The sequence below is a fragment of the Monopterus albus genome, unplaced genomic scaffold, assembly GCF_001952655.1.
Source record: "Monopterus albus unplaced genomic scaffold, M_albus_1.0 scaffold307.1, whole genome shotgun sequence".
Lineage (NCBI taxonomy): Eukaryota > Metazoa > Chordata > Actinopteri > Synbranchiformes > Synbranchidae > Monopterus > Monopterus albus.
The window spans coordinates 240,664-265,988 of NW_018128187.1; the positions used below are offsets into that span (position 1 = coordinate 240,664).

A 25,325-nucleotide genomic window follows, 5' to 3' on the forward strand; every position below is an offset into this window, starting at 1 on the left:
GAGCGTCTGAAGAAAGAGACAAGGAGCGAGAAAGGCGGTAGATTGTAGCTCTTCTGCGGCCAATATATTAAATAAAATGAAGGAACCGTGGCGATTTATAAATACCCCGACGTTTCCTTTCAGCGGATCTTCTGAAGCGCTGGTTAGACTGCAAGTCTATGGAGTAGTGAGACGGTATGTGCTAGAATGTGTGACTTACGCAAATACCTTTCGTCCCATCTCAATAACATTGACAGCTGAATTGATGACAATTTTCTCTACGATTGTCATCTATTATATGTGTATAAAGCTTAAGAATGGTATAATAGGAGCAGAAAAGCGGCAAGAGGGAGAGTAAAAGCAAGCGAGAGCTGCTAGACCGGGGAGTCACGTGACACACAGGCAGCCAATGGCATGGTATAGTATTGGCCCATTCGTTGTCTATGGACAAATAGACAAAATATAAATGTCGATTCTAAAAAAAACCATAAAAGATATCAAGATGATTTTTGCAGCATTGGTAGCTGAACGTCTCACAAGTTGAATAAAGTTGAAATGGCGCTTCTAGCCCAAGGTATGCCGGAGATATTAAGCTTCCAATTTTGCCCCATTCATTTCCAATGGGGAAATTTCTGTAAAAAAAGCTGAATATCTTAGAAAGTATAAAAGTTATAAAAAAGTTGTAGACAAGTACACATGTCCTTATTGAGATAAACAGTTTGATACCTCAATGGCCCTTCTAGGTGATAGTATCCTGCAGAAATTAGATGCTGAGGAACAGTGGTAGAAACCAGAATAATAATAATAATAATCATAACTAGAAAACTGCATTTTCTGAAGAAAATACGTATGGATGCTGAGTGCTGAAAGATCGCCCCAAAAATGCTGAACACCTGAATGCTTTTGCTAGCAGAAAGTATGCTGAAGTTGGAATTTCCCTATTCACTTTAATGGGGCAAGATTTTCAAAATAAAGCTAAATATTTCAAAAGTATAAGGTTTATAAAAATCCTGAATCAGCATCCATACAATAACTAGAAAATTGCATTTTCTGAAGAAAATGCGTATGGATGCTGAGTGGTAAAAGATCGCCCTGAAAATGCTGAATATTTTGACACCTGAATGGTTTTGCTAGCTGAAAGTATGCTGAAGTAGAAGTTTCCCATTCATTTGAATGGGGCAAGATTTTCAAAATAAAGCAAAATATTTAAAATGTATGAAGTTTAGAAAACTTCTGAATAGTACTATGAATGTCCTTGAAGAGCTGAACATTTTGATAGCTGAAATAGCTGAAAGTTTGCTGAATTAGAATTTTCCCATTCATTTGATTGGGGAAAAAATTTTCAGAATAAAGGTGAATATGTCAAATAGTATAAAATTTACCAAAAAGTTGTATACATCCGTGCATGTCCTGAAAAAGCCGAACATTTTGATACCTGAATTGCGTTTCTAGCTGAAAGTATGCTGAAGTAGTTAAGTGCCAAAAAATGTACGGAAGAATAATATTAATAAAGAAATAATTGGAAGACATAGTATGGATGCTGATTCAGCATCCATACAATAAATATTTGGAAAACATAGTATGGATACTTTATCAGCATCCATACTGTTTTCCAATTATTTATTTCTCTATTATTATTGTATGGATGCTGATTCAGCATCCATACAATAATAAAGAAATAACTGGAAAACATAGTTTGGACTCCGAGCATCCATACAATAATAAAGAAATAACTGGAAAACATAGTTTGCATGCTGAGCATCCATACTATGTTTTCCAATTATTTCTTTATTGTATGGATGCTGACTCAGCATCCATACATTAATAATAAAGATTTGGAAAACAACGCAACACACAGCCATTAAGAAGAAGTGTCATTTCTTCAGAGCATCTGTGGGGCATCCTGAAACGGAAGGTGGAGGTGCGCAAGGTCTCTAACATCCACCAGCTCTGTGACGTCATCATGGAGGAGTGAAAGAGGATTCCAGTGGCAACCTGTGAAGCTCTGGTGAACTCTATGCCCAAGAGGGTTAAGGCAGTGCTGGAAAATAATGGTGGCCACACAAAATATTGACACTTTGGGCCCCATTTGGCCATTATCACTTAGGGGTGTACTCACTTTTGTTGCCAGCAGTTTAGACATTAATGGCTGTGTGTTGCGTTATTTTGAGGGGAGCAAGATTTTCAAAATAAAGCTAAATATTTCAAAAGTAGTAGTAGTGGTAGCTGAAACTCTCACAAGTTGAACAGACTTGAAATGGCGTTTCTAGCACAAGCTATGCTGGAGATATTAAGGTTCAAACTTTGTCCCATTCATTTCCAATGGGGAAATTTTTGTGCAAAAAGCTGAATTTATTAAAAACTATAAATGTTACAGAAAAGAAAAATATAAGCACACATGTCCTGAATAAGCTGAACAGTTTGATACCTCCATGGTTGTTCTAGGTGAAAGAATACGGGACGAGTTAAGTGCCAAAAAACAGTGGTAGAAACCAGAATAATAAAGAACAGGATAACATAGTATGGATACTTGTCAGCATCCATACAATAATAAAGAACTGCATAACATAGTGTGGATGCTTTACAGCATCCACACAATTAGAGGGAAGGCACTCTAAATAAAAGGCAGATAACATCTTGGAGTTTGTCAGACAGCATTTAAAAGACTCTGAGATCATGAGGGAAAAGGTTCCCTGGTCTGATCAAATATAAATTGAACTCTTTAGGCTGAACTCCAAGCCCTGTGCCTGGTACTGCACAGCCACAGGCTAACACCATCCCTACAGTGAAGCATGGTGGTGGCAGCGCCTCACTATGGGGGTGCTCCTCAGCAACAGGGGTAGGGAGAGTGGCTGGGAAGGGTGAGTGCAGCCAAACACAGAGAGGTCCTTGAAAACCTGCTCCAGAGTACATATGACCTGAGTCAACAATCCAAAGCATAGAGCTAAGACAATACTGGAGTGGCGTCAAGACAAGTCTCTCGCTGTCCTTGAGTGGCTAAAGCCCAGACTTCAACTACATAGAACATCTGCAGCAAGACCTGAACATCACAGTTCACAGATGCTTCCCATTCAGTCTGATAGCAAAAAGAATGGGATAGCCTTCCCATATCCAAGTGACCAAAGTGTGGAGTGCGTGGAGACTTATCTAATAAGAATGTAGATTAACTGCTTCCAAACGAGCTTGTCTTAAATTAAGAGTCACAATTTATAAGCTCAAATGAGCATAAAACATTCAAACTACGCTATATTTAACAGCCAGGGCATTTGAGATACACAGCTTATTCCCCCAAAACAATGCAGGTGCTCATACTGAATATAAACACAGAACTCCATCAGTCTTGTCCACTATTAATTCCAATCAAATTGATTTAAACAAGCACATCCTCAAAAATGTTCACAATAATGAGGCAGTCAACGTTTGTGCAATTCTATTATGAATGGAAAGCAAAGAGGAAAAATATGGAGCCGCAGATGGCAGCCAATATGGTCTGTCTGTTCTGCAGCAAAAGTTCAGTTTTATTTCTATCACAATAGTATCAGTCAAGACTGCGTTACCAACAACATGTGAAATACTACAGCAATAGTTTGGAAAACAAGCCCAATACAGTTAACAACAGATTTCTTTGGCAGCAGCCATGTGGGACATTGGATAAAAACTGCTCAAGCTGTAAGGACAGAGACACACCAAACCAACGTGAAAGAACTAGCAGCAGCATAGGCTGATTGTTATGTTGCCTTACGTCACCTTGTCTGGGCCATTTGGCTTGAAAAAGTAGCACTTGAACACACCTCACAAACCACAGCCAACGGCCAACTAGTAGGTAAGTTCTGCACCTGTGTGAGAAAAATAACTCCCCTACCAGCAGGTGGCAGAAAGGGAAAGAAGAAGAACTAGACTGCAAATAAACAAGATGTAAACAAAGCAGCTCTTGTTCCCCACAGCTGCTGTTTATACCTTATTCTAATTGAGAATATGTCTGATAAGAAGTCGCAAACAGCGCTGCCATTCTGTGGCCTTGGTCTTTTGGTTTTGGAAGAAGAAAGGAAGTTGTGGAGATGATAAAGAGAAACTGCGCTAGATGTGTGAAATCATAGGACACTACAGAGACAGGCTTACGGGGCTTCTGTCAATTGCTCTGTTCACATGCACTGATTTGCTAAGCTAAACACCCAATCAGAGTGGTCTCTCTCGCCGATGAGGCCTGCTGCCGATTCAACATGCTGAATCGTCCAGAAGGCCACCGACAGGGTCCGACTAGTACCAATGGTGTGGGACACACCACGAAGGCGAGTGACCGATACCCACAGATGGCCGACCGTCGACTCGATATATTGGCACTTGACTCACACTGAAGAGTTAATGATTTGGCAGAAATTCAGCCCGCTTATACAGTTGGTGAGGGGCAACCAAGGGGTTAAAATCAGGTTTAGTCCAAGCAGAATCATGGCTAATATCCAAGCATCAGCATTTCTCTTGCATCAAGATAAAAAAAAAAAGCACTGTATGCGTATGTGAGTGTAACTGTAGGCCTTTTGTGTGTGCTCACCCTCTGTAGCAGGAAACAGGGTTTTTCCTTCTGTCTTAACCTCAGCTAGTTTGCCGGTCCTCAGCAAAACCTCTGCAAAGTTTTCCGGAGGCACAGCTTTGTAGGACGAATACACATCTTGACTCTACGAGAACGAATAAAGAGACAAAAGAGATAAAGCAATACATAATACTTTGACTGAAGGAACCCCCACCGTAGTGACAGCAGAGCAGAAAATGACACGGGGGAGATGTAATTAGTGTGACTGAGCATCTTAATTGCCAGGAAGTCAGATAAAAGAGAGATGGAGTAAACATAAACTTCAGAGCCAAAGAAAACTTCTCAACACCAAGCCTTTTGATAATTCATTTACATGATTCTTGTACCCCAAGTAATTTCTCGAGTGTCTGAGGGGTTAGTGCTCTTGCTGGCCTCAGAACTATCGCTTCATCACAGAATGATCCCTGTCTGTCTTTACCACTCCTGCTCTATCCATCTTTCTGTCTTATTCCATTTGTCTCTCTTTCTCTCTCAATCAGCCTCTTGCTCCTCCCCACTTCCTTCATTGAAACAGTTCAGGTAAAAACCAATCCCATTGATCAGCCGACTCACAGACAGATGGACATGGGGAGCCATTATTGGTAGACTGATGATGGAAGATGGATGACTGCAGGAGATGGAGCAGAGGAAGGGATTTGGAGAGGCCTATTAAAATGTCATGAGAAGAGATCCATCGGCCTTCTGTTTCCCCTCGCGTCCACTCTTTTAGCTATCCACATGATTTGTGTCTCCGAGTAAAAAGTCCAGTCATCGCCCAAGGCGACCATTTCCGAAACATAAAGGTCAGACTTCGCCTTTTCTTACTTTTGTTCTTTTCTGCTTCCATAACTCCTTCTGTCAACATGCATTTCTGTTTGACTGTTATGGTCTTTACCAAATCTCTCTATCTTTTTTGAGCCATTATACCATTAGTATTAAATTAATGCTTTTTTTTTTGTTAAAAAAAAAAAAAAAAAAAAGTGTTGCAAATTGCTTTTTGCATTAAACGTACTTTGTCTGGAATTCATATTCGTTTTGTCTCAGCACTGTTTTTTAAGTAATTTATGAGTGACAGTAGAAAAAAATGTAATTAGATGCCTTCTCAAGCATTTTTGGCTGGCCTGGCACAGAAAACGAGAAATAAGGACACCAGAAATATAAAAGGAATAAAAAAATAATGAGCCATGAGTTGCAATGGTCTAAAGCCACTCACCGGGTCTACATAGGGATCCTCAATAAGTTCCTGATAAAAGGGGCTACAGCCCTGGCGCTCCAGGGTGGAGTTCTCACATACCCCTTCCTGACTGGTGGCTCCTGCTCCATGACCCTGAGGAGCCATCAAAACATCATTAAACTTTCAGAACATGCCCACAGCCCTGTCATCTCTCTCTGTTCTACAGCTCACATGCCCTCCCCGTTTTTCTCTTTCCTTTAAAACTTGTGACCACGAGCCCCAGCCCCCATCTCCCACTTCACACCCCCAGATCGCTGCAGAGACCAAAGACGCCATCAATCTCCGCTCTGGCGACCACCAAGCCAGTCTAGCCGCCAGCTACTGCCTCGATATTGAAATATTCAACAGGCGGGCCAATTAATTATGCAAGAGATGAGCTCTTGATTGGTTGTTTTTGGATGAAGCCTATAAAGTCTCTGAGCAAGTGTGTGTGAAATATGGGGGCTCAGGCAGACATTCAACTGTGGTTTTCTCTCCCTGTCACTCGCTCTCTCTCTCTCTCTCATACACACACACACACACACACACACACACACACACACACACAATGAGTTTCCATCACTTCAGGGGACATTACACTGACTTACATTCATTCCCTGGAGACTTACCCTAACCTAACCTTAAAACATGTCATCACTCTAGAATGTGATGATTTACATTCTGGGGACTTGCTTTGTGTCCCCATAAGAACGCTGAGTCCCAAGAGTGTGACTTTATGTGCCCACAACATGAATAATACCAGGCCACACACACACACGCAGGAGCTAATGCAGTTCTGTTATTGCTGGCTGCTTAACCACGCCTTTTACAACACATAAACACACATATGTCAAATACGCATTTAAACCCATGAGTTAGTTTGTTAGTTCATTCACTCATTAGGAACTTCACTGCCCCTGGTGCAAAAGACTGTCTTCAGCTTCACCACAGATCACGTACATTAAAAACAAGAGAGTCAGTCATTCTTACATGCAGTGGCCGGAGATAATTGAGTGATTTTTTCCACCAGTGGTGGTCGCTGACTGCAGTCAGCACAGCCTTTGTGGTGAGCCCTGTAGTGGCCAACACCTTCATGGTTGTTGCTGTAGTCCTGTGCAGCAGGTCCCCCGCTGCCCCCACAGATGAGCCCTCGGTGGGAGCACAGGCCTGGGGTGGTGACAGGATGGTCAAAAAAATAAAACAGCCACGTTATTCCAATATATCAGTCTGTTGTCTCTACTGTAGTAGGCAAAATAAACATTCAGGTACAAGCTGAATTTATCCTGCAATAATATTGAACACTTCTTTTTTGCAAATGAAAAAGCAGCATCAGGAGTTCTCTAAGAGCTACATCAATACTGTTATATTAGACCAAAGGGCGAATTTTGAGCAGAGGGCTCTTGAGTATCAGTGTGGTATTAAAAATGGCTGTGTTGTTTTTTTTATTATGTACCGTACTTGAGAAGAGCACTTCAATGAGTGGAAGGTCCTATGTGTGTTTGCCGGTTTTTTTAAAGCACTTTAAAGGCAATTGTATAGAAAATGTGCCAATGTCATAAAGGCAGTGGGGTGCAGATTCATTACACAAAACAAACCTGAACCAAAGGTCTTTATTCAGTGATCCTAGAAAATATAAACTTGTTAACTTAAAGCAAAAGTTCTAACTGTGTCTTTCTGGTGTAGACTAGATGAGATAACATATCGGTCCATCAAATATAAGGTTAATACAGCAGCTGGTTAGCTTAACTCAGCACAAAAACCTGAAACAGTCGGCTGCTACAATAGCTTCACATTTAAGGCACAGACACGACATCTCATGTTCCACCACAAAGTGAATATTTCCCAGAATGTGAAACTGTTCCTCTAAAGAAAAGCAGGATATTGTCACAAATAACATTAAAACAAGATTATATGTGCCTGTATTGTTCAGTGATTGAGAATATGATTATAACTATGCACCGATAAAAATCCGTCTTTCACAAAAAGAAAGTTTTCCTCATTTTTAAAAGGAACAAAAATCAACAAATGCATGATGCACTGGGCTGTAAGCTGTGTTCTTTGAGTGTTTTTGAAAGCACACCAACAGTTTCCACGGTATGCTGGTCACTGGACAACTCAAAAGGATTTTAAAAACACATTTAGAGGGCCAGTGGGCTGGGGGCAAATCGTTTAGTGCCTTTCATCAATACTTTATTTGGCAGGGGATTAAGGGTCACGGAATGAAACGAACCCAAACACACTTACACTCAAGGTGTTTGTTAAAAATAAAAAAAAACACCCAAATAAATACATGTACCTCCAGAGTGTATATACACACACATTGCAACATCAGTGTAACAATGAAATGACAATAGATAGCTTCGAATGCACAAAGGGTATGCAATGTAATTCATAAAACATTAACACCCACTCAAAGCATCACTAAGCTGGTGGTTCTGATGGGGAGGCATAAATAAACCAAGGCAGCTGAGCTACCTTAACACAAGAGCTGCACCTTTTGGAGCAACAGGAAAACACACAAACCCAAGGACAGTGACACACTAACATACATGGTGGAAGAGACATTTCAAAGAGCAAATGTGCAAACACATCAATGTAAAAAAAAAAAAACACATACAAACCTTTACAGAGTCCGTCTCATCAGCCTCTCGTCCACTCGGTGTAACGGCAGGCTCCATTTCATAGTTAACTGCCTGGTACAGCACCTAATGTGAAGATTAGCAGGTAAGCAGAGAAGTGCATTAAGAGTACAGGTCCCCAAACATTTTTGCTTGTGACCCTTTAAAGCACAGCTTGCCACAGGTTGCATACTGTACGTCTATGAGGTCTGAGAAATTTAAACAGTGCAAGTAAAACTGCAAGCATTACTGTGCTTCGGGCTGTCGGTCAAACAAGCAATTTTAAGGTGGTATATTGCAGTACTTTGCATGTGAATGTTATATTTTGATACTCACTCAAAGCAATGCAATATACTGTAAAGTAAATACTACAGTTGAAAAAATATAAAGGAGAACATACAAAAGAATCAGAATAAGTCAGTTTAAAAATCCATTTTGGTTAAATCCTATTAGAAGGAACAGCAGAGACTAACCTGAGTTTGCAGGTCCCTGGAGGCAGCCAGGAGGCCATGGATGTTATCAGGTGGACAGTGGGTGAGGGAGAATGCTAAAAGCTCCTGCCGGGCCTCCAGGTCTCCGTAGCCCTCACACTGACCGAGCAGAGTGCACACCTCCCACGCTGGACTGTAACCTGGAGGAAACACAGATGGAGGCAAACAAGGAGGTAAGATAAGGTGAAGTTTAGTCAGACAGGTAAGGAGACAAAAGGAGGATGTGGTTTTAAACTTAAATGAAAATGAGGAGATGACTGCAATTGTGATGAAAGAATCAACAAATATATTACATAGCAAGAGGAGGTGATACAAATAAAAGGTCAAATGGTCAAATATAAACAAATTTACTCTCTCTCACACAAACATCACACAATGCGGCTGAGTAGTTTTCAGTTCTGCCACTCTCCATCCATCTGTGCTAATCTAATCAAACAAAGGACCAAGGCCTAACGACACACTCATACTGTATGAAATGTAAGAACTGCAGAGTATATACAGCTTAGATAGGACGATACAATAAAGTGAAACCTTCCAAGGCCCTAGGATATTAATCTATATTCCTACTACATTTGTTCCAGCTTCATCAGAGGCACAAACCAACACGCCGCCCCGACTTCATTCTTACAAACAGATTCAATTATTCCCACTGAGTTCTCAGACAGAGAACACCGGTGCTTATCTGATTACACCTTCTCTTTCTCCCTGACACCTCTTTCTCATCCACACTGTCTCCAATTACTCTGGGCTGTGGGACGACAGTGAAATTCTATTCACTTTCATTTTTCTATGGCGTAACATAAAACCCGGTCTGTCAAAAATGTCATTATCACAGTGACCGTGCCTTCAGGAAAAGTGTGGGGAGAAGGCAGTCTACACTGGAATATTATGGTGATATCATTCTCCTTATTTTTCTTGCAGATGAACAGACACATATGCACACACAAAAAACACAACCTTGATTCTGGCCATTTGAGGAAGGGTTCCCAATTGTTTACAAAAAAAGCCTCAAGAACATCATATAGACTCCAACTTAAAGAAATAAAGAACACAAAGAAATCACAGTGTAAGTGTTAATTATAGGACTTGTAATGAAACCCATATGTGGACACAACAAGCTCTGATAAACTTGTGTTTCTCACCTTAAATCCAGTTAAAAACAAGACCTTTATAAATGTCAATTGCCACTTCATTACCTAAACTATTTATCTGGAGCCACTGCCATTTCAGTTATGATACACAAAGAAATTTTACATTTCAGTGTTTATAACTGACATTTTAGGTGGATTTATTTTTGAGCTTCACTTCAAAATAACTTGTTTAGATAATTAGACAACAGTGGGAGTTTGCTTAAAGGAATAGTTTGACATTCTGGGAAGTACTGATGAGAAAACCAGTTCCACTCATGTCAGTTTGTTTACTGTGGAGCACAAAGCCTGGGGAACAGCTGGCTTGGCACTGTGTGGAAAGTCAAAAGTACGCCTAGAGGAACCTCTAATGATTCCTAATCACCACATATCTTTTCTGTCAAATTCCTGGAGGTGCACTGTTTCACATTTCTCTGGGATTGACTACATACCTGCAGCCATGAGGTCCTGGCAGTGGATGTAAGCGGCTTTAAAGTCCAGACACTGGAGAGCTTGCTCTGCCAGCAGGGTCAGCACTTGGCCTTTCCGTGTGGCCTCGTCATCTCCTAGACACATGCACAGAACATAATTTCAGTAGGCATCAACACTGGAAAGATGCACACAAACATGAAAGTGCTCTGTATTTTCTTTTTCTCTTTTTCACACTCGCACACACAACAGACTTAAGGTTGGAATGTAAGGATGTCTAAAAGTATTAGCTGCACCACAGAGTGAGCATGAAACCACGCATTAATCTGTGTTTATCATAAATGAGCTTATTGCTGCATCTGTTCATCTCAAAGAGGGAATATAAAGCGCTAAAAAATGCTATCCCGCTGTCTCATTCAACAGAAATAAATCTCAGTTTGATATCTTAGTGCTGGTGGGATTGTTCCTGGTATTAACATTCATGTGGCGGATCAGGACAACCTTTGATCTGTGTGTGAGCTCGATAAACAAAACAAAAAAAAGAGAGGAAAGGACGATCAAAAGAGGCATAGGCAGAAACAGGACTTGTGAACAAACCTGTAGACTGAAGATCAAAGAACGGCGGTTGAGATGAAGAAATGCAATGCCACTGGATTGGTGTCTGTGTGTGCACAAGTTTGTGTGCAGAGTTTAGCAGTTTACTGCGAAGGGGAACGAAGCGTAGGTCAACTGTTTTCGGGGTTACTGGACAAAGGGTGTGTTCAAAAGCTGTCAAGACTTCAATATAGCAGAGGTTTGTGTGCACTTGTGTGTGTGTCTGACAGCACGCCTTGTGTTCTTTTAGAGCAAACGCTTTTATCAAGACATCTCTGGCCCTTTTTAAGATCATCTAAATTCAGCTGAAGCCTTTCCCTGTCCTTGATGGGCCAATCAAAGGTTGGGATTAGAAGCTGAGAAATGTCAGGAAAACGACAAATAAAAAAAACACTCAAGTTAATAAGCTTGCAACATGATTTTCTGAGTCTCTTTACAGGCTCATCACCAGAATCATTTCGAAGTCACCACTATTTCTTTCTCATTTGGAATATCAAAATCGATTCATTTAGACAAAAACAAGATTTTTCTTATCCGTGCCCTATAAAACTGAATCATTTACAGAGCATTTCTCTAGACTGAGGCAGGAACCAAACCCTTAAGGTTTTTAACCGGCGTGCTGGTGATACCTGCATTAAATATTCACCACAGAGCCCTGGAGCTATGCACCCTTCAAAAGCCTCCCCCCTGCATTTATTTATTTAAAAATTTGTTTATTCCTCCTCTCATCTCCCTCTGCCTCTTTTTTTCTGAAGCTACACAGTGGGAGCTGCCTGGTGACTGAATGTGAGCAACACAGAAATGCCACAAGGCCGGTGAGCAGGCTTCCTTCAGGTGGTGGCACGCCTCAGAGAGTGAAGACGAAACGAATGGCAAGATAAAAGATGACGGACAGAAGAAGCAACAGAGAGACACAGGCACAAAAGAGTCCATCTCATATTGCTGAAGAAAGATAAAACCAACTTGAAGATAAAAAGATGGGAACACACACAAACAGGAACAAACAGGTTCGTGTCATTTTGGAGGTCAAGCAGATATTGGACACATTTTGGTTTTCCCACAGGTTGTCAGTTTACATCTTTTTTTAACTCCATGATTTATTTAGGATTTTATAATCAGCCAAACAGCTTTCTTTTCATGTGTTCAACATTTCTGAGTCAGTGTGTTGCCATGTTTACAGCTCACTGTGATATACTGTACTGTGGTTCCACAGTTTGTAATGCCAAGTGGAAACATGAAAATTAAAAAAACACTTTAAAGGATAAGGGCAGTCATTTTCTATACTAACAGTATTTTCAGCACTCCCCATACAGAGACTAAAACCAATAATGGTTTGCCTCTACTCACGGTTAAAGTCTGTCAGTGTGTCGTTGAATGTTCCCTACCAGCATAATTTAACTTTAAAATAAGTTCAGTATGTTTTTTTTTAAGCAACATGAGGCAATAAACAGAGTTTCAAAGAGGCTGAACACTGGGTGCCTTATAGGTACAACAAAGAAAAGAACTCACATATTTTTTAACACAGAAAAAGGCACCAGTCATGAAAATCAACAACATATTCTCTCAAATGTCATTAGCTAAGAGGAACGGTGACTGCATGGGGCAAAAATGACCACAGAGTGAAATCAATTTCTCTGTGACGCAGTTAACAACCAAGTCACAAACTTAAAGTCAGGGCTGCCATTCAGAAACAGCAACTCTCCGTCGATTTATCTGAGCTGCAAATCCTGGTGTACAGAGATGACATGATGACCTGAACCTGTCCCTGAACGTCAAACCCGCATGAAACTTGAGCACAGAATAAAGGTTTCGAGAACACACAAGGCAATGTGTCTGGGGAATGCAATGTGTTCGCTCGTTCCGGACGCATGTGTGTCTGTGAGTGTTTAAATAAGGATTTCTGCTTGCAAGCTACGACACCGCTCATGAAGATTAATTTCCCTCTTGTGTGAGAACTGTGCGTTCGCATTTGTAAATCTCTGTGCCTCATGTGGGTGTTCCTTCCTCATTTAATCTCATGAGCTTTGTCATAAAACCAGCCCCAGAGAAGAGTCTGGTTCACTGAATGTGAACCTGAAACACATTTGTAACATGAAAAACTGAAATGAATGAAAGGAAATGACAAAAAGAAAAGGAAAAATAGTGATTATGATGAGGTCAATGTGTGACTGTGTGTGCGTCTTTAGGTACCTGCCACTCGGAGAAGTGAGGCCAGATTCAGCAGAGTAGTGGACTGTTTGTAGGCGGTGGAACAGTGGGCGATGCACTCTTGTATGATAGACAGACGATTTGATCGCAGGCGCACTGGGGGGGAGACAAGGGGACAAGGGTGTCAAGACATGTTTTGCACATTACTCTATTAATTCTGGGGTAGCAGGTAACAGCTGGTAATACATGTGATGGAACGTAAATGACGGACGCTGCTGCTGTAATAATAAAATGCTGTATGAAAGAACAGTCTGACTACAGCTATACATTGGGCGATACTGATAATGAGACCTTTTAAATTAACCACATAAAATATTAACAAAATTCCCTGATGAATTGATCTTACTTCTGTCCCATACTGTGAATTTGACTGGTTGGCAGCGACATACACCTGCAAAGCAGTAACCTAGTTTTAAGAAAAAATAACAACCACTCACTGGTTTCATCTTCTCCGATGTGGAGCTTTTAGCGCTTTTTCACTATTTTATTTGATTGTACACTGGATACCTTTTGAACTATTCAGACTAATTGGATGAAACAAGATAAACGTTATCTTGGACCCTGGAGAACTGTGGTGGTTCTTTTTCATTAGTTGCTGATGTTTTATAAACCAAACAATAAAGCACAAATATACGGTGGACAAAAAGTAAGTAAATCCTTTGGAATTACCTGCATTCACAGTGTGTAAAATTGGTCAGATCTTCATCTAAGTTACAATAATGAACAAACACAATCTATTTTAACTAATAACACACAAATCATTGTATTAATTTTCACCATACATCCTGTGTGGGTTGGGAAAAGTCTGTGTACCCCCAGGCTGATGACTTAAATAAAAGCTAATTGGAGTCAGGACTCAGCAAACCTGGAGTCCAATCGATAAAACCAGACAGGAGGTGAGGGCTGGAGCTGCTTTGACTGAGAAAAAAAAATTCAAATATTTTGAGTTTGCTCTTGACAAGAAGCATCTGCTAATGTGAACCATGCCTCACAAAAAAAGAGAGCTCTTAGAAGACAATCAATAATTCGTGATTTGCATACAGCTGGAAAGGGCAACAAAGTTATCTCAAAGAGTTTACATTTTCAGCAGTCCATGATTCACTCTGCATTGCATGGAGATGATTTAATGCTGTGGCCACATTCACTAGAAGTGAGTGCCCAGTTGAACTGACTCCTAAGGTACACCACATTTATCAGCGAGGTAAAAAAAAAAAAAAGAACCCCAGGGTAACAGCTAGAGGCTTAAAGGAATCATTGGAGCTAGTTAACATCTCTGTCCATAGTGCACCCTTGCATAGTATACATACAGAGCAACTTGACACTCGACACTACTGGGAAATGTCTAGTGGACTAAAGTTGAACTGTTTATGAAGAATATGCACGTATGGTATAAAAAGGGCACTGCATACCAACATGAAAACTTCACCCAATAGGTGAAGTACAGCGGCGGGAGCTTCATGATTTGAGCCTGTTTTGCTGCCTCAGGGCCTGGACTGCTTTGTCATTTTACAAGGTATCCCACAACAACAGTGACTTATGTATAATAATTGTCAAGAGCATGTTAGGTATACCCAACTAAATGAAATGCAGGGTAATACAATTGTCCTGCAGTCACTACTCTCTTCATGAGGTGATGATGTTCAGTTTTTGTTCCAACTGTTTAAAGAGGTGTTGATTCAACAGTGTGATCATTTTGGAGGCTGTAGTTTGTGCTGCTCTTGAAATGTACTGCATTATACAGACCGCTGTTTTACAGAGGACATGTTCTGACATTTAGTCTGTCCTTATTGATTTAAATGCACTTGTCAGCACTATGGAATAGAATTCAACAGCACAACAAAATGTGCTCATCTGATTTATAGGACCATAAATTAAACCAAAACAGAAATAAAACCCTAAATATTATCACCTTCATAGGGGACAGATTTATTGCAGGACTGTTTTTTCTAGGTGTACCTAATAAACTGGCAACTTAGTGTATTCTCTTGGAGATTTGAGATTCAGTGCTCATTCTTTTATGATATGAATTTAACCTGGCTCATAATCCTGTGAATTCCTCCGAGTTCACAGGATGGAAGAGATTTCAGGCAAATTTCAAACCTATTATAATTCGAGTTCAAGATATAAAAGCTCCCAAAAAGAAATTTTAACTTTCATGTCTTTCTAATCTTGTACTGAAACCCTGAGAAACAGCATGTTTAGTGCCACTGCAGGCCTCTGTGCCTTCCCTCCTCCCCGTTGAAGATCTTTACAGCTTGGCATCACTTTGGGCGAAGCCTAGAGGGAATTCTGGGGAGGGTGGTGTATATGAAGCATCGCCTTCGGCTTTGCAGGAGGGCTGCAGATGGATTACCTCTGCTCAAATCTTTTCACTTGTGTGTGTTTATCTGTGAAAGTACAACCTTACACGAATGGGGCTTTTACTTTTGTCAAAAAGAAAAATAATGTGCATCCCTTTCTGTGTGTGTGCATGCACATGTGTGCATGTGTCCCTGAGTCAGTACAAATAAACAGCATGGGGCCTTCACAGACAGTAGTATATGGAGCTGCGCAGCCAGTTGGGTCCTGAGCACTAGAAATAAGCTTTAGACAATAATCACTTATAAAAAACCCATACAACACTAAAAAGTCATAAGTGCAGTGTTTAACTACAAATCCCTTTCTTTCCTGTCATTTTTCTTCATTCCTTGCTTCTCATTGTTTTACCTCTAAACTCTCTCCTGTTCTCACTTTGTCTCACACATAAGTGCACAAAGTGGTAGACAACGAAGACACTGCGGGCTAAGTCATGCAGAGAGAAAAAAGAAAGGAGACAAATAGAAAGATGACACTTTATGGCTCTGTCACCGCTTTTATACTGGCATTTCAGTTTGATGAGAGCAAAAGAGCGACATCTGGGGCAAACTACACCTCAGTTCAGAGGTGAGGCGATGAGGGGCCAAGCTAGTTCATCCTGATTCCATTTTTCCTTTAACAGTGAGGTACTGATGAGGAGCCAGAGGAGAGAAGAAGAAAGAGCGTGGAGGTGAATACTGATTGGTCAGGTTTACAGATGGAGCACAAATATAAAAAAAGGACAAGTGTGTGTATGTAAGAGAGAGCACACATGTACAGACTCAACACTTCACTCCTAATTAGGCCATCAGGCAGATGTTGTTTGCTCGAAGGTTGATCCATAAATAACCATATATTTAGATATAGTGACAAGAAGAAGTGGCATATGGAGGGATGGAGGAACTGACAGCAGGAAAGGAGACAGCTTGGGTGATGCATGGGTGAGGGAGGTGGCGGATAGCATCCTCGCATCCTCAACATGTCTGAGTTTCAATGAAAAACTCCTCAGATGAAATATAAACACGCTTGTGGTTAATTGAGCAAATTCGGTGCTTTTTTCCAGGCGCACACACAAACATTTGTTACTACCTTGCAGTGGCAGGATGCTGACACTGAAGTCTTCCAACTGGCTGAGGGCATTGATGAGGTCCAGTTCCCCCCGGATGGCTGGAGGACAGTCTGCGATTAGCTGGAGACAAGCCCTGCCGGAGACAACAATCAATTATAAATAGGGTACAGGACAACCAGTCAGCTATTAATCTGTCCCAGAGGCAACCAATCAGATGGGATCCAGAAGAGAAAGTTTAAAGCAAAAAGTTTGACATTTTGGGGGAAACAGGTGTGTTCGTTTTTTTTTTGTAGAGAGTTAGAAGAGAAGACACAATCATGTCTGTCCTTTAAATATAGGCACAAAGACTAGAAACAGGGAAAACAGGTAGCCCAGCTCTGCCCGAGTGTAACAAAAAGTGTATTAGCAGTGGTGGAAGAAATATTGAAAATGTTTAAAAGTAGCAATACTACAGTGTAAAAATACTCTGTTACAAGTAAAAGTCCTAAATACTAATCATTACTTAAGTAAAAGTACAAAAGTATTAGCACAAATAGCATATACTTAAAGTAAAAGTAGTCATTATGCAGAATAGTACATTGTACATTGATCATCATCATATTATATCATATTATTTGATTATAATTACTGATGCAGTTGTTTTTGTCATTTTAATGTTGCAGCAGCTGATAAAGGTGGAGCTATTACTGCTGGGTAGCTTGAATTTCCCACTAGGGATCAATAAACTGATTATACTGTACTGTATTTTGATTAGTTAATCTGATTCTGAAAAGTAAATAGTAACTAAAGTTTTCCGATAAATGTAGCACAATTACTGCCTCTAAAATGTAGTGAATACAAAGTAAGAAGTAGCAGAAAATGAAAATACTTAGTATAGATACCTCAAAACTGTACTCAAGTACAGTACCTGAGTAAATGTACTTAGTTACTTTCCACCTCTGTGTACCACATCAGCACCCCTAAGGCTCACCAGTGATATCTCATTTGCTGAAAATGTACAAAAACCTTAATGAAGTCTTTATGCTGAGGTAAATTAAATAAGTGCTTCATACTGTATTAAATGAAAAGCAGTATTTAATTTGTCATCAAACTTTCTGCTAGAAAGAAAAACTTATTTCACGTGAAACTACTCCCGTTATTATCAGGGAGGTAAGGTCAAATTAAAAGCAATCCATCATCATTTGCTGTATTCTATATCAGAGGAATTTAGTTTTAAGCACGAGTCAGAAGCAACAGCATATGAGCCATGGTACATAAAATAGGTCACTTATATTTAATCTTATAGTACAGCAGTGCAGAAAATGGTTGCAAAGCAGAAGGGGGGTGAACTGACTGCATGGCAAACTCAGAGAGAAGGATTAAGTGAGTTTTCCTTATTTTGGCACACATTTTCAAAAATGATCATTAAGTCTGTGTTTCTACATTGTGATGTGAAATGTGGTGCAACTACTCAAATGGATTTATTTACAAAGTCTAGACTCACTTGATGGCTTTACAACAGGGGGGTCTTCTCTTACAACACAAACCAGACTCATTACCCTTAATAGGATTATGTAGCACATCATTTAGCATATGTAACAGTACACTGAATGTGTGTGTGGGGCTGTCTAAAATGTAAACATGCACTTTCATTTTCTTAGAAAGAAATCAGCAGATTGAAAGAGTAGGGGGGGAAATTTAAATGATTAATTTTCAAGTAACATAAATCTCATAAAACGACAGCTTAGAGAAGCTTGGATGTTAGCATCAGTGAAGTGGAAATGAGGGAACTTGTCCTTGGGATGTTTTATTCAACAAAGAAACACACACTGACCCACAATTTTCTATAACCCTCACAGTGAGTGAACAAAGACGATTAACGGAGAAGAAGAAGGGTCTCAAAATCCCTATCAGCTTAATTAGAGAAACCTAAAACACACATCTTAAAAACAGCATGCCTCTGTATTGTGAATTAGAGTAAACACAATGCAAAACACTCAGAACACAGCTTTGCGCCCTCTCAGCGCGGCAGGCGTTCTCGCCAGGAACGAGAGGTTTGCCCTGGCAAATGAAAGCAGAGGAGTGGGCTGGGGATGATGGAACGAGAGACAGAAAGAGGACACATTGATTATGTACTCGTACTGTCAAGTGTCTGCGGGCGTGTGTGTGTGTGTGTGTGTGTGTGTGTGTGTTTGTGCATGGAGACGGCCTTAGAAAAAACAATGATGAAATATTCTATTTCAATTGCAGGAAGCACAATGTGCTTTGCTGCAGGTACTGCTGTACATGGAATTTGGAGATAACTACATTCCTGTTGAACACCACACGCAAGTACACAAGTTAACATTTGTATAGCAGTTATCAATGAACACCATAGTGGAGACCCTGCCTTCCACCAGCAAACAGAGCAGCAGCGTACTGACACATCATTCTGTTCTTTTTTTTTTTTTTCCCTCCATCCCTTTCTTCATGTCTGTCATTTCCGCTCCAGTTCTCTCCCGACTCACACCAGGCCTTGCAAAATGAGCCTTTCGGAAATATGGGAGTCAGAACCAGCAAGAAAATGAATCAGCAACAAAATGAATCATCTTTTTTCTGACCTTCTTCCTGACTTCTTCCCATATTGGTGAATAAGGGTTGGTGAAATATTTGTGTCTTTCTCACCAGAGTACGTGAGGTTTTTTTTTGTTTTTTTTTTAACTTGGACATCTGTCTAGAACAGAATTGCAAGCAAATTGTTGAAACAGACCTGAAGTTTAAAGAAAGAAACAGAAATCTGAGTTGAAAAGAAAAAGCACAATTCTTCTGAGGACATTGTCTCACTTCAACTACTTCTCCTTGCCCTGTTTTGATAATGGCATACATAAATCAACCTCCCTTGGAGTAACTTTAACCAAATAAACACTGGGAAATTAAATCTTTGCTGAAAAAGAAAGCTAAACTATACAACAATACAAATAAGCCTACATTATATATTGGTGGAAAGAACTACTATGTTTACTCCCTAGTCGCTAACGTTGTCTGTCGGCTGTTTGGTGCTAGACGGGCAGCAAAGACGTAACAGTGTTCCACAGAACTAAGGAGAACTTCAGTGATCATTCTCTGTGGGTTTGTCGCTACATGTAACCCTTTAATATTGAATTGTAGTTATACAAACTATGTATGTGTTGCTCTCTTCTGTGTCTCCTGAGTGATGCTGTCAGATCACATTAGTAGCTAGAGGAGATCCCATGTTGTTTTAATAAGAGCTTCTCTGTCCTGGTGTCACTGTGTATTCAGGGTAAAGGTAGGTGCAGTGTGTTAGTACACAGGATAAAATGTGTGTCTGTGGAGCAGTTATTTTAAAAGACACAGGCAGCCAGTCTGCATGTGCTACTAATTTCAAAGCTACAGGTACACGTTCACACTCTATTTCTTACATTTCAACTTCATATGCAGCAAACACACACAGATGCGCAAGCACACACAGCGGGAGTGTTACAATGGATGATGAAACCCAAGTGTATGAAAGGGGGGCTCTGTATTAGTTACTATAAATGAGTGATGACCCAATTACTGCCCCACTTCTTCACTAGGAACAGACGGTAAGGTTAGACAACCACCCCCCCACCCCCAAGATCTGAAACCAACAACAGACACACACTCACACTGAGGACTAATACTTATATTTGGTATCAACACTGTGTAAAATATTGCAGGAGATGAAATAAAAGCTGCCACCATTATTTTTTTCTTGTCCAGCTATGTGAGCACAAAAACAAACATCCACCCACACAGACATAAGTGGTATTCTTATACTGTACATCAACAGCAACCGAGGTCAACATCTACAACATCATTCAAACACTTCTAGCTGGCTACATTTGTCCTGGATTGGTCAGAAATTACATCTACCCCATAACTTTACTCATTATGGCATGTCTAACATTTCTCTTTGTTCTAAGCTTTATCACATTAAATGTAAGCAGAGGCGGGCACTTGAGATGGCAGGCTATACTAGTTGTACTCAAGTCCCACAAACAGGCTTCCAACTTGCCCCTAACTGACTCCAGAGTTGACTCAGACTCATGAACATTAAGAAGCTTTCAAAGATTGGTAAAGAACTGCACATTTCTAATGGAAAGCTTTACAACCCTCTGTGACCCTTTAATGCATTACAGCTAGTGCCTGCCAACTATAAAACACCTGACGTGTGTACCGCAGACAACATATATCCATGCAATACCAGCTACCTGTACAGCGAATGTTGTGTGAATGTTAACACAAAAAAAGGTTTAATTTTACTGCACACTGTGAGGGTCTGGCAAGCAGACTTCTGGCTCATGGTATCTATTAAAATGAAAGCCTGTTAGATGTGCATGATAGCTGTTAAATGATGTGATGCTGATAACATTACCAATTACACTGTCATATCACTGCACTGCAAACAGACAAGAGACAGCTATAACAGTTTTGCATTTCCTGCCTCCAGTTTCCTTCATAAACTGTATTTTGATTAAATATATATGTGCGTGTGTGTGTGCGTGTGTGTGTGTGTGTGTGTGTGTGTGTGTACCTTCACAGAATTCAATAAAAAACTAGTTAGGTTTGTGGCAGCTCAGAGGGACATAGCAGCATCACTGAATCTTTTTTATTGTTCAAATGACAGGTCAGATAATTAGAGATGTGTGAGCCGCAGTGTTTAAGTGAAACATACTTTTTTTTATCCCCATAAAACATGTCTGAACCATAGACTGTATATAAAAAAATAGATGTAACAACTCCTGGAAGTGAAGCCACTGCAAGGCAATCACACCTGCAGTAACCCCACCCTATTTATGGTAGTGCCTGGGAGAAGGACAAATCATATACACTTTTCCTAAAAGTGATTTCTGTCACTTTAGGTAGACATTATCATTGTGTACAAGTGACATTTGTTTTAATAAGTTATTTAATGATATAAAAAGGAGTGTATTTTGGATGATTTGATGGGTGGCCTGAGACCACGGCTCCACCTCTGGTCGCTACTACGCCAAGTCTAGTTGCATAGTGGCAGGAAGTGGTGACACGTCCTCTATTTTTATATAAAGTTGAAGGTTTGAACAGCTTTTTTCTCTTCAATTTCAAGTGAAGGAATAAGGATATCATAAATGCAGTTCTGACACTATAAATCATTATCAGTAATTACACTGGATAAAATTCAAAAGGAGAAAATGCTTTTGCACTCAGTGACTTAGAGACTCTCACTCCAATTTAAAGAGACTCCTACCCCACAGAGTTCAGACTTGAATTAGAAGAAGTGAGAACTGGCACTGAAAATTTTCAAACCAGCCTTGATGGAAATTCTCCACCTCATTTTTGGCCTCACCTAGCCAGGCTCATGCAGGGGTCTGTCAGTGTCGTGGAGGAGTTGAAGTATTCCCTGGCAGCAGCCAACACTAATTCCACACTGGTGCCATAGGCCACCTTCAGAGAGTAACCTTTACCTCGGAAAGACAAGCTGACAGGAACATCCTGGCTGACCTGAAAACATTAATTTAAAATCAAGGGATCAATGAGACTGCAGCATTAGAATTCAGTATGGCTGGTTTAATATCTGGGGACTCCAATGGACAGTGGGATGTACTCTGAAGCCGAGTCACATTAGTTATACCTCGGAGCAGTGCATGAGCTGTCCTGCCAGGCGTATGTTCTCCACACGGCTGGAACACAGTAGGGACTCAACAAAGACCTGCAGCAGTCAGGAGACATTACGCAGAAACAGAGCAGAAAACATATTAACTGAACAAAAGTTTTAACATCGTTTGATTTTATTTCATCTAAACTTTGAATTCAGAGGTTCCAGAGGCGGAACCATGGAGCTCAATGTGCGAATTAGGTACTAAATTGTCATTCAAGGGGTGAAATGTGCACACAAACGATCATTTTGTGTAACCTTCTTTGGCTTGGGTGCAATACCTGGTGACATGACTCTGGTTTAAGACAGGTATAGACGTTGTGCTGCATGTCAAGAAGGTCCTGCAGGAGACCTCTCCACACTGTCTCACTCACTGGAGGGTTCCTAGGCACACAGAAACATGTGTAATGTACTGTGTGTTCAGCTAGACTGACAGTGTATGCGTGTGTCTGTGTCCATACTTGCGACCAGTGTGGCGGCACAATTTGACCATTAGTTGATGGGCTTCCTCTTCACTATTCTGGCTGTTCTTCACATATGAGACGGGCTTCTGCAGACCATGCTTCTCCAGAACCTCCACCACACTATTATGCACAAGCACGGACACAAGCCATAAGAAACCTGTCATATAATCATAAAGACTAAGAAAAGAAAAACTAATGACAAAACGAGTACACAGCTTTGAGTCACATTAATCAAGCGGTTCTTTAATTGTAGGAGTTGACAGGATGATTGGCAGCAGTGGGTATCGCTGTCAAAAATTCCAAAAGAGGAGAAATGTAGGGGAAAATAAAACCTGAAAAATCCAAAGGAGGGTAGGGATGAGAGACACAGAAAATGCGTATGCTCTAAGCTGTTCATTCTTTTGGCAGCAGAAAGTCATTTGCAAGACAGTGCAGATGGAGAAAGTGTCAAGCAAGGTTGAAGACCAGCATGACAAACTGCACTCAAGCTCTTTGTGAGTGTATGCTTGCGTGCGTCCAGGAGCATGTGGATGCTGGCGGTCTAACATGACCGAGGGTGCGTGCATGTGTAGGACCAGCATGGCAGCCCCCTGTCTCAACAAGGCCATGCTGCTACAGATGTTTGCTCTCTGCTGAAAGTCATTACCATAGTAAACAGGTGCTTGTGTGTGTATGTGTGTGAATGTGAGCAAATGACAGAGACAGACAACAAGCCCTGATATTTACAACCACGGGTGTGTATTTTCACAAGTGTGAAAGTGTGTGTGTGTGGGAATGCCTGCATGTTCCTTGTGCACATATTAATGCGGCAGCAAGAAGTAGTGGCAGCAGCAGCAACAGCTGAAAACAGCTGTTATTCTTGAGGCATTCTGAGAGCAGCCTCTTCACATTTACTGCCTGATTCATCTGGGTAAGAGTATGTGTGTGTGTCTGAATGTGGGGGTGTCTCAGTCACAGTGCATCTGCACAAAATCTACACGAACACACTTTCCATGATGCCTAGGGTATGTTTGTGTCTGCCTACATTTAACATGTGGGGTTATTTGTCTGTAATGGCCAAAACTAAGCTGTAACACAGGCTTTCCTGTTGCTGCTTCCTCCTCATCATCATCATCATCTACACTGCCATCCCCTTCAGGCTCCCACCCTTCCCCTGCATTCATCCCCTTTCCTTCCTCTTTATCACTTCTTTGTGTTTGGAAGTTCACCATGAGGGAAGGGGTGGAGGAGAGAGAGAGACACATAGGTGATTTTAACCTGAAAAAGAGAAAATGCCTGAGGCAGTTTGAATACCAAGGGATAGAAAGTGGTCCTTTGATATCAACTCTGTGTGTGTGTTGACTGCACATCCATGTCTCTTCTCCTTCTAAGTGTTTTCCATCAGACCCATAAAGGGGGAGGGTAAATGCTACAAAGTGAACATTTCCCAAGCAATGCAGCATTAATCACTACACTGAAGGGCTGCTCTTTTCAGCACTTTAAATGTCCTGAAAATGGGCACAACAGAGATGTATAGATGAAAAGCTAGACTGAAGAGCTAGAGTAACAGTCCCAACCACAAAATGGATCCAATTGAAACTCCTAAAGAAAAGGGGAAAGTGCATCCCCATATATCCAAGAGCCTGAAACTAGCCTCTGTCTGGAAATTCATGGTGGTGAGAATGAACATGTACCTGAGGTGCTTCTCAAGTTTGTCCACCTGATCATGGAGTGATGGGGTGATATCCGTCTCTGGCCTGTAGGATGACATACAAACACAAACTATTGGTGTCCATGTTGTAAAAAATATCTGGAATATATTAAATAGAACATTAAGCAGGATGTTTTGTACATAATGATGCGTACAGCAGTGACAAGTGCACACTTGTGTGTATTTTAGTGCTTCTACACTGTGTGGTTGTACTGATTTCCCACTAAAAATAAAACCCCATGATGATTTGCCTTGAGGCAAAGAATTCTGGGTCAGACTGACCTGTCCCCCACTGGAGTACCGACCCTGATGAAACAATCTTCTGTGTGTGTGTGTCTCAATGAGTGAGCAAGAATGTGTTTGTGCTTTTATGAGCACACTTTTCTCCCCCAAACTTTTATTTTTTTACACAGTGTTGTCATGTCAGTCCATTTCTCCGCATCCTTTTCTTCTATCTCTGCTGCTCCACCTTCTGCTCTTCCTATTTTAATACTCTTTTTCTGCCTGATTTGATTTCTCCTCCTCTCTCACATCTAATCCTCTGCCCATTTCTGCATTTTCCACACTACAAGGGTGAACGCAAGTCACATTCTTCTGAGAAGATTTAGACCTAATGAAGCTGTCTCAAGAAAAAAAAAATGAAAATTGAGTTGAAACTACTAAGTCATGATTTCTCTCCTGGCGCACATACTGTATCTGCAATATTCTAAGCTGGGGTGGCAATTCTGGAGCTTAGTAAGTCAGAGAAATCACTCCTGGGAGAAACGTGAAGGCATTGCATATATAGAGTAGTCTATTACAGCCTTGCTGCTTTGCTAATCCAAACACTGCAGAAAGGGAACCTGCCAGAGAAAGTGAAATGATTAGTATGACCTGCAGCACTGCAACGACTTAGAAAGAAACATGC

General features: G+C 40.8%; 1 protein-coding gene across 1 annotated transcript in view; it reads right to left on the minus strand.

Annotated features, from left to right (window-relative positions):
* Window positions 1–25,325, minus strand: part of nbas (NBAS subunit of NRZ tethering complex) — a 143,625-nt gene that overhangs the window by 76,414 nt on the left and 41,886 nt on the right. The window contains exons 27-39 of the mRNA XM_020623650.1: window positions 24,402–24,464; window positions 22,726–22,848; window positions 22,546–22,648; window positions 22,241–22,318; window positions 21,956–22,110; window positions 16,650–16,762; window positions 13,209–13,322; window positions 10,448–10,561; window positions 8,851–9,008; window positions 8,381–8,464; window positions 6,750–6,926; window positions 5,760–5,873; window positions 4,529–4,652 (exon numbers count right to left, since the gene is read on the minus strand). Coding sequence (XP_020479306.1) covers window positions 4,529–4,652; window positions 5,760–5,873; window positions 6,750–6,926; window positions 8,381–8,464; window positions 8,851–9,008; window positions 10,448–10,561; window positions 13,209–13,322; window positions 16,650–16,762; window positions 21,956–22,110; window positions 22,241–22,318; window positions 22,546–22,648; window positions 22,726–22,848; window positions 24,402–24,464 — 1,520 coding nt within the window. The remainder of the gene's footprint in view (window positions 1–4,528; window positions 4,653–5,759; window positions 5,874–6,749; window positions 6,927–8,380; window positions 8,465–8,850; window positions 9,009–10,447; window positions 10,562–13,208; window positions 13,323–16,649; window positions 16,763–21,955; window positions 22,111–22,240; window positions 22,319–22,545; window positions 22,649–22,725; window positions 22,849–24,401; window positions 24,465–25,325) is intronic.